This window comes from Ursus americanus, chromosome 8 (genome assembly GCF_024610735.1).
Source record: "Ursus americanus isolate L20-20 chromosome 8, mUrsAme1.1.p, whole genome shotgun sequence".
Taxonomy (NCBI): Eukaryota; Metazoa; Chordata; class Mammalia; order Carnivora; family Ursidae; genus Ursus; species Ursus americanus.
In genome coordinates this window covers 43,135,976-43,159,136 of record NC_142134.1, presented here as the reverse complement: position 1 = coordinate 43,159,136, position 23,161 = coordinate 43,135,976, and the positions used below count along the sequence as shown (strand labels likewise).

The following is a 23,161-nucleotide window of genomic DNA, read 5'->3' as shown; positions in this document are numbered from 1 at the left end:
TTCAGGATATGAGCATGTACTTGATTCAGGCAGCTTTTGTTTTGTTAGATGTGATCTTGCAATTATAGACTTCTTAATCCAAAAAGGTCTTTAGGGATTATCTAATCTAAATTTTGACTTGGCAGATGAGAAAATGGACACGAAAAGAAATGAAGATGGTAGTAGAGAGCCATTCTGTCTACTGAAAATGTAGTTGAGATATTACTTAAAATCTTTTCTTTCTAGTCTTGAAATTAGGTAGTTTAAAAATTCTGTTACTTTTCATTTTCTTTATTACTCTATGCAGTTTATTTCTTACGGGTGAGGGGAGGCAATTCATTCATGTAACTGACGTTTTCTGATCCTTGTTATGTACCGGGTACAGAGTTGTGTGCTAAGGATACAGAAATATTCATATGCAATTATTACCGATTTAAGCATATAATATTATCAAGGTGACTAGGAGTGGTTAGTAGTTTGAAACTACCTAAAAAAAAAAAAGTACCATAAGAAACAATAGGATTAATGTTTTTCCTTCCTATAGCTGCTAATAATGACTTATACATTGTAGGCACCTGATAAGATTTTATTGACTATAAATAACGGTATGATAGATACATAAGTGTGTATGTGTATTGTTAATTTTGGATATTATGTGTGGTAGGATATGTGCTGATAACTTCAGCCACATAGTGCAGGATCCTGTTAAATTCAGGAGCATTACTTTCAGAAAGTTGAATTGTTTCTAACGTAGTTCAAGTGGATATATTTGAGATAGCACTGCTATTTCTAGAATGTATGTGTTCACAAGTTAAGGTGCTGAATGTAAACTTGATAGGAAAGAAGACTAAAATGAATTGCTTTGCTAGGGTTCATAAATTTTCTTCACATAAATAATATAACGTTTGTAGAATATTTGAGGCTGAATTCTGATTGTTCAGCTGCAAACACAAGTGCTACTCAATTTTTATGGAAACTATAAGTGTTAGTGATTAAACCATATTTGATTTTCAGATTGCTAAGCTGTAGGGCATCAGGAATCAAAAAGTGCAAGGCCTGGGAGGCAAAAGGTAGAGGAATTTTCTGTTGTTCTGAATTACCCCAGGAATAGTGTCCTCTGGGAAATCCCAGTGAACTATAAGGGCCATTTTTTCCTAAAGACTGGCATTTTGCAATATGGCATATAGTACGTGTTGTGTTACAAATTACAGGGTCATTGTTTTGAAAATCATAGACCTGTATCAACATCTGGTTTTTAGGCCGCTTAAGTGTGGGCCAGAAAGAAGGCTGGTCATTGTAGGGTGTTTGAAATGAGCTGTAATGATTCCCAGGCCCAGAGAAACCTTTGTGCTGCAGCTGCTATCAGAGAAGGCAATGGAAGGATGGGTCTTCATATGTTCTGTGAATGAGGCCAAACGAATCTTCTATCATCACCTCTCTAGTATGGTTATCATCATATGGCTGTCTTAAAAGAATCTTAGAGGCCTCACAGCTAACAAGAATTGGTGTTAGGGTGAGAGGAGAAGGAGGGTTACAAATGACAAATTGAGATAATAACCTTAGTTATTGTTATGTAATTCCAACTTGTAAATCCATTACAAAGAGGGCCTCTTTTTTTTAAAGGATACTATTCAGGATATTGTCATGGTAATTCTACTTCAGAAACATTATTACAGAGTCAGTCACCTTTACAAAAAGGTTCTGCTTCTAAAAACAATTTAGCTTTCACTGAAGATGAGGAGCCTGCATGTTAGCTGCCACTTTTTGAGGGCCCACTGTTGTGCTAAGGGCCTTATAAATGTTACTGCCAATTCTCCGACAACCTTGAAAATGATTGTTGCTAGTTTACAGGTGAGAAAGCGGAGGTTCAGAAAGGTTAAGTAATTTACCCCAGGTCACACATTTAGTAGTCACTAGCGGAATCAGGATGTGATCCCCGGTCTACTCTGCCCTGCCAACACACTGCATTTCAGGTGATATGCTTCCAGTGTCCAAATGCAAAAGTATGTATTTATGGTTAGAAAAATGTGTATATACACAGCTAAACACACACATGTATGTGTGTGTATGTATATGTAGGCATACTGTAAAATTTGTAGAATGTATAATATATTTCAGGCAATAAGAACTTGGTCAGCAATAATTGTTAGGTGTAGCACTGCTGAATCATTACTTTTGGTGGGAGACCATAATTAAGCTTTTTCTTTTATATCGCTTATACTTTCACCCATATGCCTTAACAGCTTGATGTTAAGCAGATTAATGATGTGTATTAGACATTTCTAGAAACCAAAGCCCTTTAGTACATAGTGCTCTAAAAGATATTTATTTTAAGGGAGTTACTGATAATAGGTTATAGAAGGTGTTGACTTCTGTGCTGAACCAAAAAAGGCTTGGATTGAGATAAAGATGGAGAGAATATAAGTGAAGAGACACAAAACAAGGACAAGTCTAGGGAGGTGAAAAAAAAGAATAACTAACTCTAGTCCTCTCCAAAATCAGGAAATGGAGGTGCAGCCTAGGTATGCACTTGCTGCTGTCAGCCGTGTGAATCCCCCCATCCCCAGCCGCACACACGTACCTGTAGTATTAAGTAATTGGGATGTCAGACTGTAGTATGTCCACAGGTAGTGTTCTGCCTGCATTTTGTGTGGACATTGTAGAAGTTGCTGTCCCTCTGTTAATGTTGCCACCTCTTCATGCCATGTACTCTTTATGTAATTGGAAAACTTAAGAACCTTTATCTACTTTCCACTATATAGCCATTGTGAACCAAATATTTTTATTTATAAAACCTTGGGCACACAAAGATTCTAAAAGAATTTTGGTTGGAAATCTAAGATATGCTTTTAATTTTCAAAGGAACAAAAGAAAATGAAGCTGATTAAAACTTAAATCTGTTACAGCTCCCAATTCTTGAAGGAAAAAAAATTGTTACATAAAACTTCTACACAGTCACAACTGTGAAAGCACAAAATTGGACCTTAATGTGTAAAGATTGTTTTATATTAGATGTAGTACTAATTTGGGAATGGCATTGTTTTCCTCTCCAAATATTTTGCACCTATTCTGTATAAGATGCCAATAAGAACAACATGGAGGCTTCTGGTTTGGACTCGGATCACATCTCTCATAGTTGGAAGTCGTCAGAATTAACAGTCCAGTTGTCATGAAAGGTTTTATTCCAATTTCAGTGACGAAGAACGTTACAGATACAGGGAGTATGCAGAAAGAGGCTACGAGCGCCACAGAGCAAGCCGAGAGAAAGAAGAACGACACAGAGAAAGACGACACAGAGAGAAAGAGGAAACCAGACACAAGTCATCTCGAAGGTTTGCTCTTTTATACTGAATCCCTCTGAAGCTGAGATAAATTGATTTGACCTCAAAGTAAAAACATTTCCAAATAACTAGTAGAGCGTATGTGTTCCTAATTGGAAGATTAAGAATAATGTGTTGAAATAGTTGGTTCCTTATAGGCTCAACAAAGATTTTTAAATCTAACAAGACTGCATTTAGTACTCAGACTTCTTACATTATCTTGTTGGGAGAGGGGTTTGTTTAAATATTAGTATTAATTACTGGTTCATATGCTAAAGAAAAATCAGGGCCCCATAGTCAAATAAATGGTATGCCTATTTTTTGTTTGCCTAAAAATCAACCCTAGAAAGTATTTTCTGTTTCTAGTGCTTCAGTTTCTAATTTGTAGTTCTTCAGAATAAAGTCTGTGGGCTCTGAGAAGCTAGGATAATATCGGTGAAGAAGGTGAGACTGTAATGTAGATACTATCTCCGTGTAAAAGTCACATGAAAAACTGGTTACTCCTCAAAATGTGTTTGTTTGGATTACTTCTAACCCAGTATTATATTGAGAATTCACCTAGACACAGTGGGTTGATTTTTGTCACTACGTGTATACTTAAACATTAAGAACAAACTTTTTTTTCTTCAGTAATAGTAGACGTCGCCATGAAAGTGAAGAAGGAGACAGTCACAGGAGACACAAGCACAAAAAATCTAAGAGAAGCAAAGAAGGAAAAGAAGCTGGCAGTGAGCCTGCCCCTGAACAGGAGAGCACTGAAGCTGCACCTGCCGAATAGGCAGGGCTCTGGCCTTTTGTGTGTATTAGGGCCAGAAATGTACCATAAATCTTGTTATTTTTCTGGATAATGTTTAAGAAATTTACCTTTAATCTTGTTCTGTTAGTATGAAAAGTTAACTTTTTTCTCAAATAAAAGAGTGAATTTTTCATGTTAAGTTAAAACTCTTTGTCTTGTAATATTTAAAAAAATAAAAACAGCAATGACTTTATATCCAATAACGTAATGTGATGAGTCACTCAGCAGGGAATTTTAAAGAGCTATGTACATAGTATCTGATTGATTGATATAGGTCAAGGTTCCACCTTGGCCCTAGTTTTCTTGAGTTAATCAAATACCAGTCTCAAGAGGTTGCACTGCAAAAGGCACCTCTGAGTCTTGAAATTAAAAGTAGTCTTTTGTCACAGTACTGCTGTGGCACTCTGGCTTAGCATAGTAAAGAACAGTTTTGCTATCACAACTTTTTGATGATAGGATTTCAGCGTTCTCAATTTGGGTTCATGGCATAACTAGGCAACTTTTGTATCCTAATAATAAGTAAAATCTAAAGGCGTTTGGCTGGTGTCTGTGAAATAACTTACTTGCCCTGAGGGTAGTTTCTGTAGCAGGCACACGGACAAACCCTCATCACTGTGACACGGATTTGAATGGCCTCATGGATGTCTGCGAGCGGGGGGTCAAGCTAACCGGTTTGGCTTTCTTGATGCTTTTTCCAAAGCTCATAGGTTGAGCAGCATGTGGAGTTTTGATACCGTTACTAGCTAATTGTGAATGAAAAGACAAGAGCTTTAGATTAGTCATTTCCTGGTAAATCTAAGAATACAAGTTTATAATTCTGTGAGCATTTTTAGGGATAAGCCTTAGGATGTATTTGTCGGTAACAACACGGTGTTGAAAGAATTACTAGGATCCTTTAAATAGTGATAATAGAAATGAATTTAATATCACATACTAAAAGGCAACTATAATTTGAAAAATATTTCTCATTTGATGAACATTTTTCAGCCGTGCACTTTAAAAAAACGATTTACAGCCAGATTTTAAAATGCCCATAATATACCCTTTACAGACCTCAGCATATACCAAATTTTTAATTGTAGGATTTGAATTAAGTGGGGCATACAAATGATCTCAGCCATTTGAGAGCTTTTTAATGAATAGAAAAATATAAACTTAAAGTTGTGGAGTAATGAGAAATCCTCCACACTGAATAAAAACTATTAGGATTTATGTTTTGAGAATTACGTTTTCTGAGGTGTAATTGGCTTTCAATAGATCATACTTTTCCTGACAGTTTACATTTTTACAGTGTATATCCTTTAAATAAAAAAAATTGACAAGATAAATACATTGTTTCAACATAGTTTTCTGTTTTCCTATGACCCATCATTGATCCTATAAAAAAGTGCCGGGCCAAGAAACAATAGTAAGAGTAATCTTTCCTTTAAGTTCTTTCAGCATCCTTGCCAAGCAAGCGTGTATCATTCCTGATGTGCTTCTACCATTGACAGCCAGAAGAATATCACCACATCTAAAAAACAAACACGTGATTAACATTTTGGCCCGTAGCTGAAGTCAATGCAAGTGTATTTGGTGGTCCTAGTTTTTGCTTCATCTGTCAATTTTAATTACATAAAATTCTAATTAAGAATACCTAATATTAAGGCTCCCCCTGCCCCCACTTAAATTCTGCAAACTCTCCAGTCGGCTTCTGTTAGAAGGGACGCTAAAAGCATAAGAAGTCGCTGTACGGGACCAAGGAATTCTTAGAAATTGTAAATATTTTTCTTGCCAATAAAACAAGGAATAAAGTACATGCATTATTTCTAATGGGGCCAAGCCTTTGCATATATAAAACAATATTGGTAATAAGTAGTCATTATTACCTAATTCTTCCATCATTGTATGCTGGTGTTCCTTCAACAATGGACTTAATAAAAAAAGGTTTGTTCCCATTATATTCTTCGTAACCTCCTACAATGCAGAAGCCCAGACTTCCAGCTGTGTTTCTTCGTAATATAACATCTTTACAGTTATACAGATACCTGAAATAGAATGTGTAAGCAGTAAATCTGCACAGTTAGGTTGAACTCTTAATGAATAATTATTATGATTCATCTCCCATTCCCTTTATTGACATTTTTTCAGGCTAAATAGCATTGGATGGGTTTCACTCAAAATTGTCACAGCCCAGTGACCTTTGGGCTATTAGCGGCTTTTTCTAGTTGAATTGTTTTCCACTGCTACACACCCTTTAAAAAATATTATGTTTATATTAAACAGATTGGATAGACTTAAATCCTTACTGATGAACCAAATTCAAGCATACTTAGCAATATCCAATTTTTATTTAGTTGTGAATATAATTTTAATGAAGGCAAAAACCCTTTAAATGAGTAATCTCAGTGGGGAAAAAAAAAGAAAAAGAAACCTAACCCTAATAATGAATACATTTGCCAAAGTTTAGACTTTTGAAAAATACCATTTTAAATGTAGTTCTACATGTTTGGTAGGTTACAGAGAAGCATGCAGGAATACAGTGAATGGAAACTGAGGTACATTTAAAGATTGTGAGAATGATTCGTAATGGAGAAAAAGAATAGTAAACTGAATAGGAAAATACAGAAGGAATGGGAGGAGAGGCCACAGGTCTTCTGTGAGTAGAATCCTCACCTAAAATAGAAGATTAGATGGAAGAAATTCTTAATATTCAGTGGCAGCTGGAGCAGGAAACAAGGTGCAGGCCAAGTGTAAGCTGTGTTACAGTTGTCACAGTGTTGTCAGGAACTGGATTGGACTAAAGTCCCCCAGTACAGGAACTGGTTTGAAAGAAAATTAGCATTTTCATATTGGTAAAAATGAAAATAATGATTGTTCTGTTTATAAGCTGTACCTTAAAATATTAACTGCTTTTTGAAAAACCAATAAAACGTCTCTTGTGAAAGGTTTTGTTAAGTGATGAAGTTGGTTGTTACATTTCTCACCAAACTCGCTAATCTGTGTAATGTGACTTTTCGTAGTGTTGCCGATTCCAACTTGAAACAAGCTTTGGCTTTGTTTGGGGGGTAACTTTAGAATGTAGGGGTAAAATTCAGTTCGTTTTGTATCTGTTGTCACATAATTTACAATAATCTCTTCCACTGATAGCTGAAAAATGATTTTCATTAAATAAAACAACTATATTTTGATTGTAACATATTCATCATCTGTATTTCACAGACTTGATGTCAATAGTGAGTTCCTCCTGTAGGAGCCGTTGTAGGTCAGATAGCACATTTACATAATGGCTCATTCACTGCTCATATGCAAAGCAGGTAATTGGCAGTTCTCCAAATACCAGAGCATTACATTCCTTCCTGTGCCGAAAATTTGAGGGAAAGCACAGGAAGAATCCGGTGATTCTTACCCAAGGTCATGAGCAAATAGCTATCTTAACACTTCCCAGCTATGATTCCTTAAAACATTTCAACAGGTACATAGAGCAATACTTGAAACAAGTATTCTTACTCCTTTGACCACTGGGTTTTTTTTCATTAAGTTATCACCTTGGACCTTACATTGATTCTTATTATTTCATGTGGACAAGCTGTAAACCTCAGCATCTAAAATTTATGCTCTAGTATAAAGTTTTCAACGTAACATTAAGTCACAAATTGTGTCTATTTTCCTAGATTCTTGTTTTGATATTGGAGAGAAAACATCTACTCGGATCATCTTTCAGCAGACGTTTACTGAGTGTACCCTACTCTGGGCACTTGGGAGATCAGTGGACAGAACAGACAAAAACCCTGCCCTCTGTGCCAGGCATTCAAGCAGATGCCGGCGTGACTAGTAGGCTTTTCACTAAGTACTTTCCTTCCTCTGTGTGGAGTATTTCAACTTCATTGTAGCAGCAAGAACTCAGGATGTTAAACCCTTTCAAAGTCAGTTGGAACCGATGAGTACTGGGCATTTGTTTCTCAAGTTGAATTACTTCACTCCCCGTTGGGAAATGTGGAACCTGGCCTTGATCAATGATGTTGAGGATTTACCGTTGAAATATTAAGTGACTGTAAATTCTATGAGCTTTTTTCCTATTCTGAACTCATTCTCTAAATTTAGGCCTCATTGAAGAAGAGTTGGCATTGTTTAAAGAATAGCAAGGAGTTTAGTAATTTTTCCCAATGAGAAAATTACGGTTACTTCAAAAAAATCAACTCCATGTTAGGGACTACGGTGAAGTCTTGGGTTCTCAAGAAGCCGTATATTTTTGTTTCACTGGTTGTCTTCTCAGTCTCCTTTAAGGATCCCCCTTTTCTCAGAGGACCTCAAAACTTCACTGAGCCTCTATACTACCAAAGTGTGGTTCTTGAAGTATGTGCCTTTCAGGGAGTTTAAAGGCCAAAAAATACTTTTATCAGAATAGTGAGACTATTTGCCTTTAAAAAAAAAAAAAATTTCTAATAAGCATTTAAGCTCAGAGGACACATGATAGGTGATCTGACTGAATGCAGAAGTAGATGTGAGAGTCCAGTTATCTTTTGTTCAAGCCAAACATTAAAGAGGTTTGTAAAAAAAAAAAAAAAAAATGTTGCCACTCTTCTAATTCACTCCAGCATCTTTTCTGGGTTCCCAAAGCACACTCTGCCTGCACAATAGTAATACATCTTAACTCATTTCTCCTCTATTGTACTAGTCCAGATGACAGCATGTTTTGAAAGACTTCCAGATGTGGAATTTGGGCCTGAAAGTCAACAGAAAATAAAGCAGAAGGTCTTCAGTGATTTCTGCATCCCCCTTCAGCTGAATCTGATCATTGGGAGAGCGTAGACACAGCATCTGGAGCTGCTGCCCCGGTCCCTCCTGGCCCACAAGGCACCACTGGTAAGGGTGAGATGTATATGCATTGTCCTGCATCACCCGCTTTCACTCTGCTATTGCTTGTATCAGACACCAACTGGTTCAGAACAGGCAACTGCCGGGTCAGTGTATGAACATTCTCTTCTTCGTGATTATTCATTCTGTGTGTTGGACTGTACCTGAGGGCATGATTACAATGTCCTAGAAAAGGTTTGCCCGTTTCTAGACCTGCTGGCATATCATTTTTCTTCATTGGTAGAGAACCTTAGGTAACTGTCTGGATCATACTTGAGGGCAAATAGGTTTCCTCAAAATCAGTGAAATTGTAAGGGGAAAATGGTTTTGAGTAAATGTATAACTTGGAGGGAAATGCCCTTGTGAATTTTTTTAAAAATATCTATTTTCAGCTTGAGTCTGTAGCAGTTCAGACAAATAACTTGCTGAGGTTGACAAATAGCCTGAAATTCTTAGGGCATCAATCATGGCAAATGACTTGAGACGTTTAAGCCAATGGTATTGCATCAGTTGGGGAGAAGCTGGGGTCTTTGAAGCTCTCTGCAGGCAAGATTAGAGATGTGAAGAGATACCCCATCCATAAAAATTGTAGCAGTGTTATGACTAGAGGCTCGTATCCTGAAACTAGCGGAGAGCCTGATAAAGGAATATAATAGAGTACTAAAGACATCTGAAAAATGCCAGGATGGACAGACTTCTAGTTTCTAAATGTCAGAGTGAAGATTATGTTTCCCCTTCTGTGTTTTTTTTTTTTTTTTAAGATTTTATTTACTTACTTGACAGAGAGAGAGCCAGCAAGAGAGGGAACACAAGCAGGGGGAGTGGGAGAGGAAGAAGCAGGCTCATAGCAGAGGAGCCTGATGTGGGGCTCGATCCCAGAACGCCGGGATCACACCCTGAGCTAAAGGCAGACGCTTAACCGCTGTGCCACCCAGGCGACCCTCCCCTTCTGCTTTTAAACATTACCATAACGGCAGCTAGGAGACTTGGAAACGGAAATGCAAACTCCAGCTGAAATAAAACTGGGTCACTACAGACGAGGGAGAACTAACCGCCGAAGGCAGTGAAAGGGGGAAGACGAAGAGAGGGTGCCCGCAGCTGGGGCCGACTCTGACGGGCAAAACACCCCTCCACAGCGGAACACCAGGAACAGGCAGGCTGGCTGCTCGCAGAGCTTCCCTGAGCCCAGACTGACAGAGAGGAAGGGCACGCGGGAGGCCGTGAGAAAACAGACCGATAACCCGACCGTCCAGGGAGTAGCCTGGGTGGAAGGGAGAGACGCAGGCTGCTGCTCTTGGTTTGAGAAGTGAAGCACCACAGCCCGGTGTCATCAAAAGGCTCTTCTACCACTTGGAAGGTGGCCCTGGTTCCTTCCCCTCATGAACCTCCAGCCCATAGCGGCTCCAGGAAAAATTTACCTAGCTCAAGGATTACAAAAGCACTAGCATGCAGACACACAGGACAACAGAAAAGAGGGAAAGTAACAGTAAAAACAGTAACACAGAAACCAGTCACCCGAAAAATGCTGCCACAGAAATGAAACGCTACTATAGAAAATGAAATTTGTAACCAACCACATTACTGTGAATTTAAAATATTCCTGAAACAATCCCTCTATAAACAAGAGATCCACGCAGAGACATAAGATTTCCAGGAAGACATGAGACGAGAGAAGAAATGAGCTGACAGAGGAAAGACATGGAAGGGAAGAATAAAACCACCACCGAAATGAAAGCAGAAGCTGGAAAGGATAAGCTACAGGAAGGAATATGACGGGCAGAGCATAAGAAGCAAAGGGAACACCAGGAAATGGACACAGTTGAAAGGATTCAAAAGAAAATGCAAGATGTGAAACATAAAAGATAAATACATATCTGGACTCCCTAGAAGAACCCAAAAAAAACAGTTATTTCGAAAATCAGGTGGAAAGGACAGGCCACGCACACAGAAGAAGAGATGAGGTGGGCCTCCCGCTTGCCCACACCACCACTCAGTGCTCACTAACAGTGATGCGAAGTCTACCCAGTCTAGAAGAGTGTGATCCGATAATTTTCTATCCAGGCAGCCTGTCCCCTGCCGGGCAGACGCTCTGTGGTTTCTGTAACCCGCTCTGTGGCGAGCGGACAGCACACTAGTGCAGTGGCTACAAGTGTTCGCTGCTCATAGGAACTCGTTCAGTAATTACGGTTACCTGTGTACAACAGAATTCTAGCAGCCAAGGAGGAGAACGACACAGCTGGGTATGTACTCGTGCGAAATGACACCCAAAGTATATTCTTAAGATTAAAAAAAAAAAAATCATGGTACACAATAGTGTGTGTGCTGCCACTGTGTGTGTTTGTGTACATAGATACGTAGACCAGGGGCCAGCAAACTGCAGCCCAGTCCATCGCCCGTCTTGGTGACCCAACAGCCAAGTCTGTTCACGTGCATACTGTCAATGGCTACATTCATGCTACGGCAGCAGAACTGAGTCTCTGCAACACAGAGTGTGACCCTCAAACCCTCAACGCCGGCCCTTTACAGAGAAAGTTTGCCACCCCGACACAGACCTTCCCTGCAAAAACGCACGAGGAATTGGTAACAGTGCTCGCCTCTGTTGAGTGGTTCTGGGAGGATAGATCTGAGGGCACCCCTCTCCCCGGTGGTGCCTTGGGATTCTACTGGGATTATATTACTGCGAGGAGATGAGGGGCCGAAGGAAACTGAAGACTGGTGTTGTCAGGGTGACTGAAGACCAGTGTTGTCTGCGCTGGCATCATTTCACACTTTCTGTCTACTGATTTCAGAGGAAATGAACCCAGTCCAGGCTATCCTTCTGGCCAGAGCAGAGAATTGCTGCCAAAGGCCAAGTGACAAAAAGTGGAGGGAGAGAAAGCCATTCACGTGGTTGTATTTGGAGTTAAAAGCATCTCATATTTGTCCTGTCTTACACGAATGCACAGTGAGGAACTCTGAATACATGACGAATAGCCTTCAAGCGCACACACACACGTGTGCGCACACACACACACAGGCACACAAATATGACCTACTTTCATAGATTCCAGTTTCAGAAAGATTTTAAAAAAAAATTTTAAAGTAGCACTCTTCTTCCACTCAGTCTTGGTTCTAAAATGCTTGAAGGTTTTCAAACAGCCTCAATGCTTAATTTTCAACTGTTTAAAAATACACTTACTTTAAAAATAATTTATCAACTAGGAAAGGCTCAAAAAGGAATCTAGGTCAGTGTATTCAAGACAGGGATGTTTTTTAAAACCTCGTTAAAAAAAAACCAGACCATCCTATCTCCACCCTCAAGAAAAATGCACTAAAACCAACATCCTACTTTCATTCATTTAATCCTACGGCACTTCATCTTCAGTGTCTCCAATATTTAACAAGAAGTCATGCATTTGGAATTTGTAAGGCAATCCTTTGAAGGCCAAGAATTTATGCTCTGATGCAGGTGTGCAAACCCCATTTATCTGTCCTTTGAATATTTAATTTCTGTATATAACCATTTAGTAAGTCTTCCCTTAAAAATTTTCCTGAAGTGTCTGAGACAATTTAATGACTTCACCATAAAGCTCTAGTTACATCTCACTAAAATGATGACCCAGCTGCTTCCTAAACTTTTATACAAGCACTTCGCGAGAGGAGGAACTAGGAGAGAGGGTCTGAGACATACCCTCAAACAGCACATGCTCAAACATCTGGGTACAGGCAAAATGTTCTGCTTTATGTTCAGCCAGGGCTCCATACACGCCAAAGAGGTGAAGCCAACGCAGGGTTTTACCTTCATGCAAGTTCTGAGGATTGCCACTATCAAGCTAGGGACAGGTAATCCTTCCCCTGACTCCAGGGTGGGTTCTAGAAGGCTGGAGTTTAGCCTTCTCTCCCTGTCGCCCAAGCTCTCTGCTGAATGAGCAACCGACACAACCACACAGGCAGTCCCCAGATTCTCAACATGAGTGTATAGCCATGTTTCCACCGCCAGGCTTTCCCCTGGGCTTACTGCATGCATTTTCCGTAACAGCAGACAGAATTATTTCAAGCAGTCTTACAATCAAACTGGGGCTCATGACGATGTTAGTGCCACGGATCAGCCCGAGAGAGTAACTGTTTTCCTCCCACACCTCTCCAAGGATGTCGCGTTGGAACTCACCGTGGTAATTCCAGCCACATGACCCAGGAGGGGGACCAGTCTCCGGCCGGGGCCATGTTGTGGTTGGAGTCCAGGGCTGCTGGGCTGCTGCAGGCTTCCTGGGGCTCACGTTCTTTGACTTCCAAAGCTTTAAGAACCACCAAGGAGGATGTGCTTTTCAATAATGCAACTGCCTCACTCCGGCTGACTTCTGTTAGTTCGATCCCATTCACATTTAACAAAATGTCACCTAATGGCCAGAGAAGCAGAAGCTGTCCTTAGTAAGAGTGCAAACAGGAACTTCTGTAGAAGTGCCAAGAGGCAGGGACTGAGAGGGATGCGGGGAAGTGAGCAGGGTGAGGGAGCATGTCATTCGCCTCCTCCGTTGACATGAAGCGGAGCTCTTGAACAGCAAACGGTTAGTGTGCGCACGTTTCAAGGCATTGGTAAGTTATGTTTGGGGGTTTCTAAAGCATACCCATTAGTGTTTGGCTCTTGCCTTAAAAAAAAAAAGGTTTAGGTAAATTAGCCTTGTTTACTATTTAATCAAAGGAAACCTACTTCTTCACGTTTGTTTCTTGTTTTTAGCACAAAGGGAGGGCATTTGGCAAAAGCTCCAAGTGCTTGCAGGGAGCCTGGCGTGTGGCAGTCACCCAATAAATACGGATTGCTCGCGTGCGTCAGAGACTACCCTGAAACGGTCTGGCAGAGGAGTCTATAGCAGTTGAGAAAGAGGAGTTGAAACTACGCTCTTGACGAGGAGAAAAAGGAGTTACCATTGTGGTTCACTGCAAAGGTGATATACTTACTGTTGGGTAAGCACCTACCATGTGCAAGGCCATTTCCACACGCAATATTACACAATACCCTGCTCACATTCTCTTGCGAACAAGTCACTTCTTGGTGAACCTCATCGTTCTCCAAGCAGGTGCTTGGGTGAAAAGGAAGGGCAAGACAAACCAAAACATATGCTCTCCTACCTCTAATTTCTATACTTTAACTCTCTCATCTTCTGCCTCCTTTGAATATCATCTTTTCACACAGAATAACCGTGGCAAGAGTAAAAAGATAGGAAGAGAGAGATGGGAAAGGCTTGGAGTCCTGCCTGACCCCAAAAGAGGCACTGTTAGGTTGGCCAAAGAAATCCCTTACCATCCCACCACCCTGTGGCTCAGGCCAAGCAACTGTACTTCAGAAACTTCACATTTAACTCCTGAATCTGAGTCCTTCAATGACACAGTTGCTCAACCATCTGAGCTACCCCTTTGTGGAAATTGACAGTATTAAGGATACATAGGTGACATCCCCTTCCCTCATTCAACGTAGCCCAGGACACGTAAGATTAGTGAAGCATTTTTACCAGTGGGAAAGAACCTAGCATGGTACTTTCACTTGATATTCATTGACTCAAAATCTATGAAAGTATTTCTCCCACCCAACCCATAAAATAGAACAATTCACGAATAGGTTCATCATGGGATCAACCCAGCAAAGAATCACCTAGAAAGAATGGAACCAAATTATGCTGTTTAGTTGAGGCCACTTGCTCATTACTGCAGAAGTTCCCCATTACTTCTTGGCATATTTTGCAGGTATTTGCAAGCCATGTGGCCCACATCAACCCACACAAACCGAGAGAGGTGGAACCCAGTCCAGCAGCTCTACTCAAACCAATCATGGTCAATGGGGAACAGAGGTCCTGGGCAGCTCAGCATCTCACTCTCTGATTCTGGAGGCAGTGACCTATCCCGGCAAGCTGCTAACTCCTTGTAACACCCCACTGCCCCAGTACCTTAAGTGTCTTTTTACCTGTTTTTATTCTTCCATCTCTACTTATGACTCCTCCCGGCTCAACACTGATGACGTAGACGGGCAAATCCCATTCCCTGTGGGACGCTCCGCCTGCAACGGTCATGCCGAGAGATTCGCTGGGGTCTTTTCGGACACTTACCACCTTCTCATGGCAAGTGACCACAGGATGCAGGGGCTAAAGGCACAGACAGAAAAACAAATATAGCACATCTGCTCGCAAGAGGGTTCGCATTTCCTACATACGAAAACTACCCAAGTTGGATAAAGGACGGTAGTCCTTGGTCTCACAGAGAAAGACACGCGCAGAGAGAATGCTGGCTTTGTCTCCCACCCTCCGCAGAGCTGCATCACCCCAGATTCTGCAGGCTGATTCAGAGAGAGTTTACATTTCCAATGGGAATGCACAAAATGGAAGAGGAGCAGGTTGGAAGCCACTGGAGAAACAGTAAGCACACAAAGTGAACTGCACCCAAAAGTTTTCAAGTGACTCATTTATTCCTGATAGTATTTCATAAAACTCTTCTCATTCATGAGTATCAGGAATCTTTTTCTAAGTTAAAAAAAAAAAAGTAACGATATTTTAATTACATAGTCTCCGTTTAATTTAGGTAGGGATTCAATTATAGAACTCCTTAAGGAAAAATAATGGATTTCATAGCTATTCCACTCTAAAAACTCTCTACTAACTAGGTTCTCTCCAATTAGCATCTTCAGCATTTCTAAATAATATGCAGTTCTACTTTAATTTTATTATGTAAAAATATAGTATACACATTGTATAGAATACACTGAGGACCAACTTTTGAAAAGCAAATTAAGAGAGCTGTGATTTTGGTCCAGCAACTAGTCTATACTAAAAGCATTCAAAGCTACATGCAGTGTTATCCTGAAGGAATAAGACAGTCAAGGGCACTGTTTATAAATGAATACATATCAACATATAATTTTCTGAAAATGTATTCTCCCTGCTTGTGCAATGACCTAGGGGTATAAGTGGGAGTGTGCACTGCAAATAAATATTTATAATACTTGATCAGACCTCAGAGAAGTCTATAGCTCAAAACAGAGCTTACAGTTGTAGCTAAAGAAAGAAAATTAAAAAATACATCTGGTAAAAAAACAAAAACCAGGGTACAAAAGAAAGTGTAATTATACTGTCTTTTGTTTAAAAAGGGGGAGGAGAATTTGTATTAATATTTGCATTTTCATGAAGACACTCTGAAAACAAGAAAGTGGCTTTATGGACATGGAGGTGGGAACCGGACAGATCAGGCATGATAATTAAACTTCTGTCAAGTTGGTGGTTAACATCATATGGAACTATCGCTTGCATGCACAAGAGTCCATTTTAACACTTCATTATGAAGATAAGCCTAGGCTTTTTGTGCATTTATATCTCATGATTTTCTATGGTATAAAATTACCCATGCCTGTTTTAATAGGCTTATTGTATCCAGTAATAACCTGTTACTATAGCCCCAGCACTGAACATAGCATTTAGCACACGAAAGATGGTAACTATGTTTGTCAAATAAATGAATGGTTAAACTACAAGTTGCCACAAACTGGTTTTGGTAGTAACAGAATACTAAATCAGGAACTGCAAATGATTATGGCAAGGTGTATGTTACAATTAGTACTTGTAAGGTCTCGGTCTCTATAAACCCCGGAAACTTGAAGATACTAGTTATCAGAAGTGAGTTATAAAACAGAAATGGGATCTTCTTCAGGGCAAAGTTTCAAAATAAGACAAATAAGTGAGAGTATGAACACAGTGGTCCTAGCCCTCCAAGTAGTTCTGGAGGTGCTCTCCAGATCATTCTTAGTCCATGACTTTCCTCTTCCACAAAGCAGTTAGTGCAGCATGTCTCTGACTTGAGTCACAGACATCTCTCAGAAGGGCCCTACTTGGAGATGCAGGCAGTTCTGAAAATGCCCCCAGCTCGTGGCAAAGTTCTAAACCTAGAGACTCCTGCTGGCTGTTGCGTTGCTTCAGCTCGTTCCTGGGGACATTCGTAAAGCATTTACTCCTGGTCCTCCCAAAGAAGGGTTTTCCTCCGTTATTTCCACATGGAAGCCAGGGATATTATAGGGGTAGCCGACCAATCTCCCAGGTGATGTCTAAAACACAGTATGGAATGCTCGGGAAAACAAGGACATCTTTTCACATTAAAAAATACATGTGTACACACACGCGCGCGCACACACACACACGCACACTCTATTGCATTCTTGAGCAGCTGCCTAGTACTTCATTGTGTGGATATGTCATATCCCCCCACTGATGACCATTTTGGTGGTTTATAAGTCTCTTGCAAAATTAAACAGAGTCACTGTGAACATCCTTAGACACATATCTTGTGCACTTGTGTAAATATTTCTTGGGGCTAATGTCCTACAAGTACAACTGCTTAATCAAAGAGCCTGGGCATTTTACATTTTGATACATATGAAACAGTTCAATCACCTATAATCTCGCCAATACACTGTGAACGTGCCGATTTCCTGCAATTCTTGGGTTTTATCAATGTTTACAATATTTGCCTGGAGGAAAAGAAGATTCCAATAATGTAATGGCCTTTCTAGGTAGTAAGTTTAAACACATTTTATTGTTATTTGGATTTCTAATAGTAATATCATTTGAGATCTTGTAATACCGTCATCAAAGCTCCCCTGACCTCATTTATGAAGTCGGGAAGAATGCCCACGTAGGGCACACCTGTGACTGAAGAAACGCCTTTGATCTGAGAATACTTCTTTTAAAAAATGTGTCACTAAATTCATTTGAAAGTAGCAAAATTGCATAGCTTATGAAATATTCCACAAATGGCTTCTCACCTGCCAGACCAGTTAATAGAAATTAGTGAGGCCCTAATTATTTTGTTGTGAATAAATATTCCTTGAATAATGTACACATTGGCCAGATACTCTTTGAGGCAAGGGAAAGAAATATTATTTGTTATTTACTTAAATGTGTCCAGGCAGAAAAACTGAGACTCAACATTAAAATGAATCTCATCAGTGAAGCACAGCTGGCCGGGGGGTGGGGGTAGGATTGGCAACTGAAACCCCAGATATCTGACTCTCCCCACCACACCACTCTGCTCTCACAGGTCATGTTTTAACACGTGATAAAAATTAACCTATCAATTTTCAGAGAACTGTCAGAAAAAGCACGTGAAAGAATCAGTTACCCAATTTTTCCAGGAATGGTTTATCTCATTGACTAAAGAACTCAACTCAAACCCAATTATGCTGAATAAAATACATGACAAATAAGATTCGGACACTGAAACCTACGTTCTCCTGGCTGCAGAGCTCGCTTATTTATGCCTGTAGCTACAAGTTCCTGGAAAGCGGAGTCTTCCTCCGCACTTACTCAGAGCTTACCCAACAGCCTTGCTATGCTGAGCAAGGAGGAGTTTCAAGCACCTATGGGCTCGACACAAATCACTGGGCTACCCTAAATAGGAAACATGTCCTTTGTCCTATGTTTCTGACAACTGTCTGCCTTCCCCACCAGAGAAAGTCCATGTTAGCAATGGGAAACCCAAGTACCGCCATGAACCCTTCCTGTGCAGAGTGGCGGTACTCTGGTTGAGGAGAAAGAGAGTTAAGTACCACAGATCTTTTCCATCCATGTTTTCTCCTAACCCCCTTCCCTACTTCAGAGACTGCAGTGTGTTCCCTAATGTTCAAAAACACATATTGTATGAACTAATTCAAGCTGATTCAAAAACATCAGGGCACCAGTCTACTTATCACTCAGCTATAAAAATGCGTACTTTATAGAATATTGAGATTTTTAAAATAAAACATTTTAGATTTATTTTTTAAAAAGTATGAAGATGAACATAATGACCTACCCATGTACCTTACAACCCAGCGTCAGAAATACAGGTGCCCTAGAGGTGAAGTCCCCCTATGACTTCTCTCTGGTCACTTTCCCTTTCCTCTCCCACACAGGTAGCCGCACGTCTACATTTTATCAGTCTTTAACTTTTCAGTTGGCTACAAACTTTTCTGTCTCACAAGTCTTGGTTTGCCTTCTTTGGTATTTCTCTGACTCATTTAAGCTCCTACTTTCAAAAAGCCGTGTTGTTTCCTAGACAAAACAAAGCTTAGTAGGATCATAAAAATCTAAATCATCAAAGAGCCATATATGTCTTCGTTTTATTTTAAATAGGCCGTGTGTGTGTGTGTGTGTGTGTGTGTGCGTGCGTGTGTGTGTGTGAGGGCATCTCAGAAGGCAGACAGAACTGTAAATTAAAATGAAAATATTACAATTTCCCACTAGGCCAGTTTGTTCTGTATGTTTTCCAGGAATTAGATACATGATAGAGATTGCAGCAAAAATTTGAACAGCCCATCCCAGCTGTTTCCATGATTCACGGTAGCTAGGTAGAAGGGATTATAGACCCACCGTGCTGGTGGAAGCCTCATGCTTAGTGGCTTAATGAGCTAGAATACAATATGGCCTACTTAATCCAACTGTAAGTGTTAATTACATTAATTAAATTAAGCTAATAAACTAGTTTTCCATTAATAAATACCATTAGTTTAATTGAAACACACTAGTGGTATTTACTAGTGAAAGACACCAGGGAGTCCTTATCCATAAAATATTTTAGCAGGAGTTACCTTGTCTGTCTAGGTTGCTTACTGTAAATAAGCCTGGAATTTATGGATTTATGGGACACGGCTGGCTAGCTGGCTGGGGAAAGGGGTGGGGGTGTGGCCTTGTAGGCTGTGTCATTAACATCATGTCTCAAAATCAAAATTTTGAGTCTTGTTCTGCATCCATTACTCAAAAACCCAAACTTGTGAGTTATTCCAAACTGAAACACAGCCTGATATGTTCTGATTGCTCTGATAGGCATTCCTTAATCTCTTTTGCAAGATGAATGGGCTACCTATAGATTTCTTTTTAGTTACAAGTAATTTAATGAAATCAGATCTTAGGAGAACCAGCTACAAACTCATTGCCATCCCAACAGGATGCCAAGCCAAGGCTATGGGACTCAATTTGGACTAAGCAAGATCTGTGTGGTTTTAGATACCCATCCAATGGAGAGATTATGGCATTGCCTCTAATAGAAGTACAAATTGGGCTAAGTCACCTCATTGAAAGAGAGGCTGCAAATTGCTGGCCTGAAGGATGCCTTCAGGCTATAGATGCATTCTGCTTAATCCACATTATTTTACATTATTTCTGAATTTAAACGCTGTAAGACAGGGCAACTGCTTTCTGATTTGCCCCATTCCCTACGACTCCCTAATTTTATATGAACTTCAAGTGTTTATATTATTTTCCTGGGTTCTTCTGCGAAACAAACATACTAGAATTAGCAGAGGAATTTATTTTAGTTTTTAATTGAAATATTTTAAACTTATATTAAATATAGTATATAATATATAATTATAATAATTTAATTTTTAATAAAATAATTTTCAGGCAGATTGGGAACTCAAAAGTCAAAAACCAAGCAAATCCCATTTCATTTCAAAATGAATGAAAACAGTCCTTAAGCAAAATGACTGTTGGAAAAACATGACATCTATTTGGCTTTGACTTGAAATTATGTCCCCATATGAAGTCTGTAAGATCAAGTTTCAACACTCTCCTGCACCTTCTTCCCTCTTGCTTGGATGGGAGACACCTGTTATCTCACCAGGTCCTGAGGATGGGACTTCAGCCTTTTTGTTTTACACGACAAGTCAAACAGCGTTCAAGTGATGAAGTCCAGAGGTTACACTTAGAAATGTTAAAGTGTGCAGCCTTCGCAAGAAATAGCTTCCTGCAAGAGAAGTAGACATACCCTGGCTGGGGCTCACCTTTGGAGTGCTGCTCCTGTCCCCTGGCCCTGGGGACCGGCTGCCGTTGCAGTTCCAGCCAGCTTCCTGAAAGATGTCAGGACTCTGCAGACGAGCCTGGCGGGACACGACGAGGTGAACACGCCTTTCACTGGCCTGCGTGAGAAGACACAGACATTAGCCATTCTCAGAGCTTCCACGCAAAGTGTCCAGCACCAGGGGCTTAACAAGATAAGAGTTTTATTCTACATTTTTTTAATGGGAAAAAAAATGGTGTCTAGTATTTCTCATGGCAGTGCCCGTTTTGTAATTTGGCAAGCACATGAGAATTATTTCCTTTATCTTTAAATCAGGAAATGAAACCTGTTTCAAAGGGAAAAACTACAAAGGTCTGACTTATGCAACAGCTTTTGCAAAGGCATCATCAAACACTGTTGTTTTTAAGGGATGGCTCCATTGCACACAAGCCACGTCTGAAGGACTTTTCAGAGAGAACAGAGTATACAGTGTAACGTCTAAAACACAGATCGAAGGTAAACAGTACAGAAAAAGGATCAGAGTTGGTGGCAGGAAGAGAAATCGTGCATCTGCAGTGCTAAACCCACAGGCGTGGGAAAGGATGAACGCTTTAGGAATACAGGGATGACTTAATAGGTTCCAATACAGCCTGATTAAAGGCCTTTGCCTTGATCCTTTATTTTTTATGTGATTATCACTAATTCTGACTCCTCTTCCTCTCTGCTATATACATTGATGCTTGCATAGAACATTCCAAACAGCAAATATATTGCTTACTGGGGAGGTCCATTCCACACCATAAACTTGCAAATTGGCTTTCTGCCACAGATGAATTTCATGTCTGTTCGAGAGCATTACTCGTTTTTCCAGAACTGCTCACCGAGGCACCAGATCCCCAAGGCAGGCAGAGGAGACCTTAGCCCTGTGAAATGTACATCAACAAAGCTCCCTAATGGCCCAGAGTTGACTAGAAAGGTCCCTAAGAAAGACTAGATTTGGGGACAAGTGGAGAAGGGAGGAATAAGTTTCTGGGGTTCCTCTCTTCACCCCATCCCCTGACCACTCACCACAACAGCAGAGATGGACACTGGCCTGCCTGCCTTCTTCCTTTACAGGTATGGCTACCAGACCATGGAAAAATCTGGTCATGAAGACTGACCTTGTTTTCAATACTTTAAGCAATCAGAACCCCATCAATGAAATCAGATCTCCATGGCTGTCCAACAATAACCGGCCCAAACCTTCATGGTTTCGCATCCTTATATTAATAAACATTTCTTCTCAGAGCTCTCTTGAAACTTACGGGTCATCAACTGGGTAGCTGTAAATCAGATGAAATTTTAAAATACAACCTCTAAAGTACATTAAGAGGGTCTATTGGTGGATGGTGGTCCAGTCAAGTGGATTTGTCTCTGTAATTACAAAAATCCTCCTGAACAGGGCCCGAAAAGCAAGTTCAAGTCCTTCACTCAAGTTCCTTCACATAAGGCCCAGTTGTCCCTTTTGCTGGTCTACCCAGTCCTCATTTACATGCCTTCTTCCCTCTGTTCGTTCGCCTATCATGAATTCCTTGGTGTTTTTTTTTTTAATAATATTTTTTATTATATTATATTAGCCACCATACAGTACATCCCCGGTTTCTGATGTAAAGTTCCATAATTCATTACTTGCGTATAACACCCAGTGCACCATGCAATACGTGCCCTCCTTACTACCCATCACCAGCCTATCCCACTCCCCCACCCCTCCCCTCTGAAGCCCTCAGTTTGGTGTTTCTTATCACCTATAGAGCTTGCATCATTAGAAAACTAACAGGCTCAGAAAACAATGAAGCACTACGGTATGAGCCAGCCAAACTCAACTCTTAGAGGAGTATTTTGTCATAATGTTTCTTCCTTTATACTGTAAGCCTCACTTATCCTAATGAGGTTATCACTAGGAACTTTCTGAAGCAAAAATGACTAAGAGAGAAGGGGCAAACACTCCAGTCAAAATTCCAACTGCCAAGCCCAAATTTGCTCCTTATCTTCAGGGAAACCCCGATGTTTTGAAGGATCTCAGCAGTGGGTTTGTCTTTGGCCCACATATTGTTATCACTGTCACTTGGCCCAGGAGCAATCACGTGGCCTAGGCACCTCATGACAACTGAGGAAAATCTGAGACTTATATATTGAATCCGCCTCCCAGGCAAAATTCAGAATGCCAAGGAGCAGCCCGCGAGAGCCGTTTAATTCACATTTTTAAACACAAACTTCTCACTGGATTTTCAAATGCTGACTTGGGTAGTAAGTTGTTGGCAGGAACAACAACAGTGTTGTTCCTGGTATCAAATCACTTGAAAACAAATTCTCCACAAGGCCGGGTCTGCGGCTCTTACCAGCCACCTTACAAACTGTTCTCAGGGAGACTCCATCAGATTCGCTTTCTTTCCTAGTGTTTGAAGTTGTAAGGTGGAAAATA

At 40.3% G+C, this 23,161-nt stretch overlaps 2 protein-coding genes across 32 annotated transcripts in view; one reads left to right on the top strand and one right to left on the bottom strand.

Annotated features, from left to right (window-relative positions):
- The window catches only part of FIP1L1 (factor interacting with PAPOLA and CPSF1), a 74,291-nt gene extending 70,057 nt beyond the window's left edge, over nt 1-4,234 (top strand). For all 26 annotated transcript variants that reach the window (XM_045816037.2, XM_045816020.2, XM_045816036.2 and 23 more), the window contains 2 exons: nt 3,174-3,311; nt 3,930-4,234. In XM_045816037.2, coding sequence (XP_045671993.1) covers nt 3,174-3,311; nt 3,930-4,077 — 286 coding nt within the window. In that variant the 3' untranslated portion in view covers nt 4,078-4,234. The remainder of the gene's footprint in view (nt 1-3,173; nt 3,312-3,929) is intronic.
- A 761-nt stretch (nt 4,235-4,995) lies between these two features.
- Nucleotides 4,996-23,161, bottom strand: part of LNX1 (ligand of numb-protein X 1) — a 198,890-nt gene continuing 180,724 nt past the window's right edge. For all 6 annotated transcript variants that reach the window (XM_045816007.2, XM_045816006.2, XM_087864135.1 and 3 more), the window contains 5 exons: nt 20,705-20,839; nt 14,867-15,044; nt 13,079-13,307; nt 5,964-6,122; nt 4,996-5,608 (listed from right to left, as the gene is read on the bottom strand). In XM_045816007.2, the coding sequence (XP_045671963.1) occupies nt 5,473-5,608; nt 5,964-6,122; nt 13,079-13,307; nt 14,867-15,044; nt 20,705-20,839 (837 nt within the window). In that variant the 3' untranslated portion in view covers nt 4,996-5,472. The remainder of the gene's footprint in view (nt 5,609-5,963; nt 6,123-13,078; nt 13,308-14,866; nt 15,045-20,704; nt 20,840-23,161) is intronic.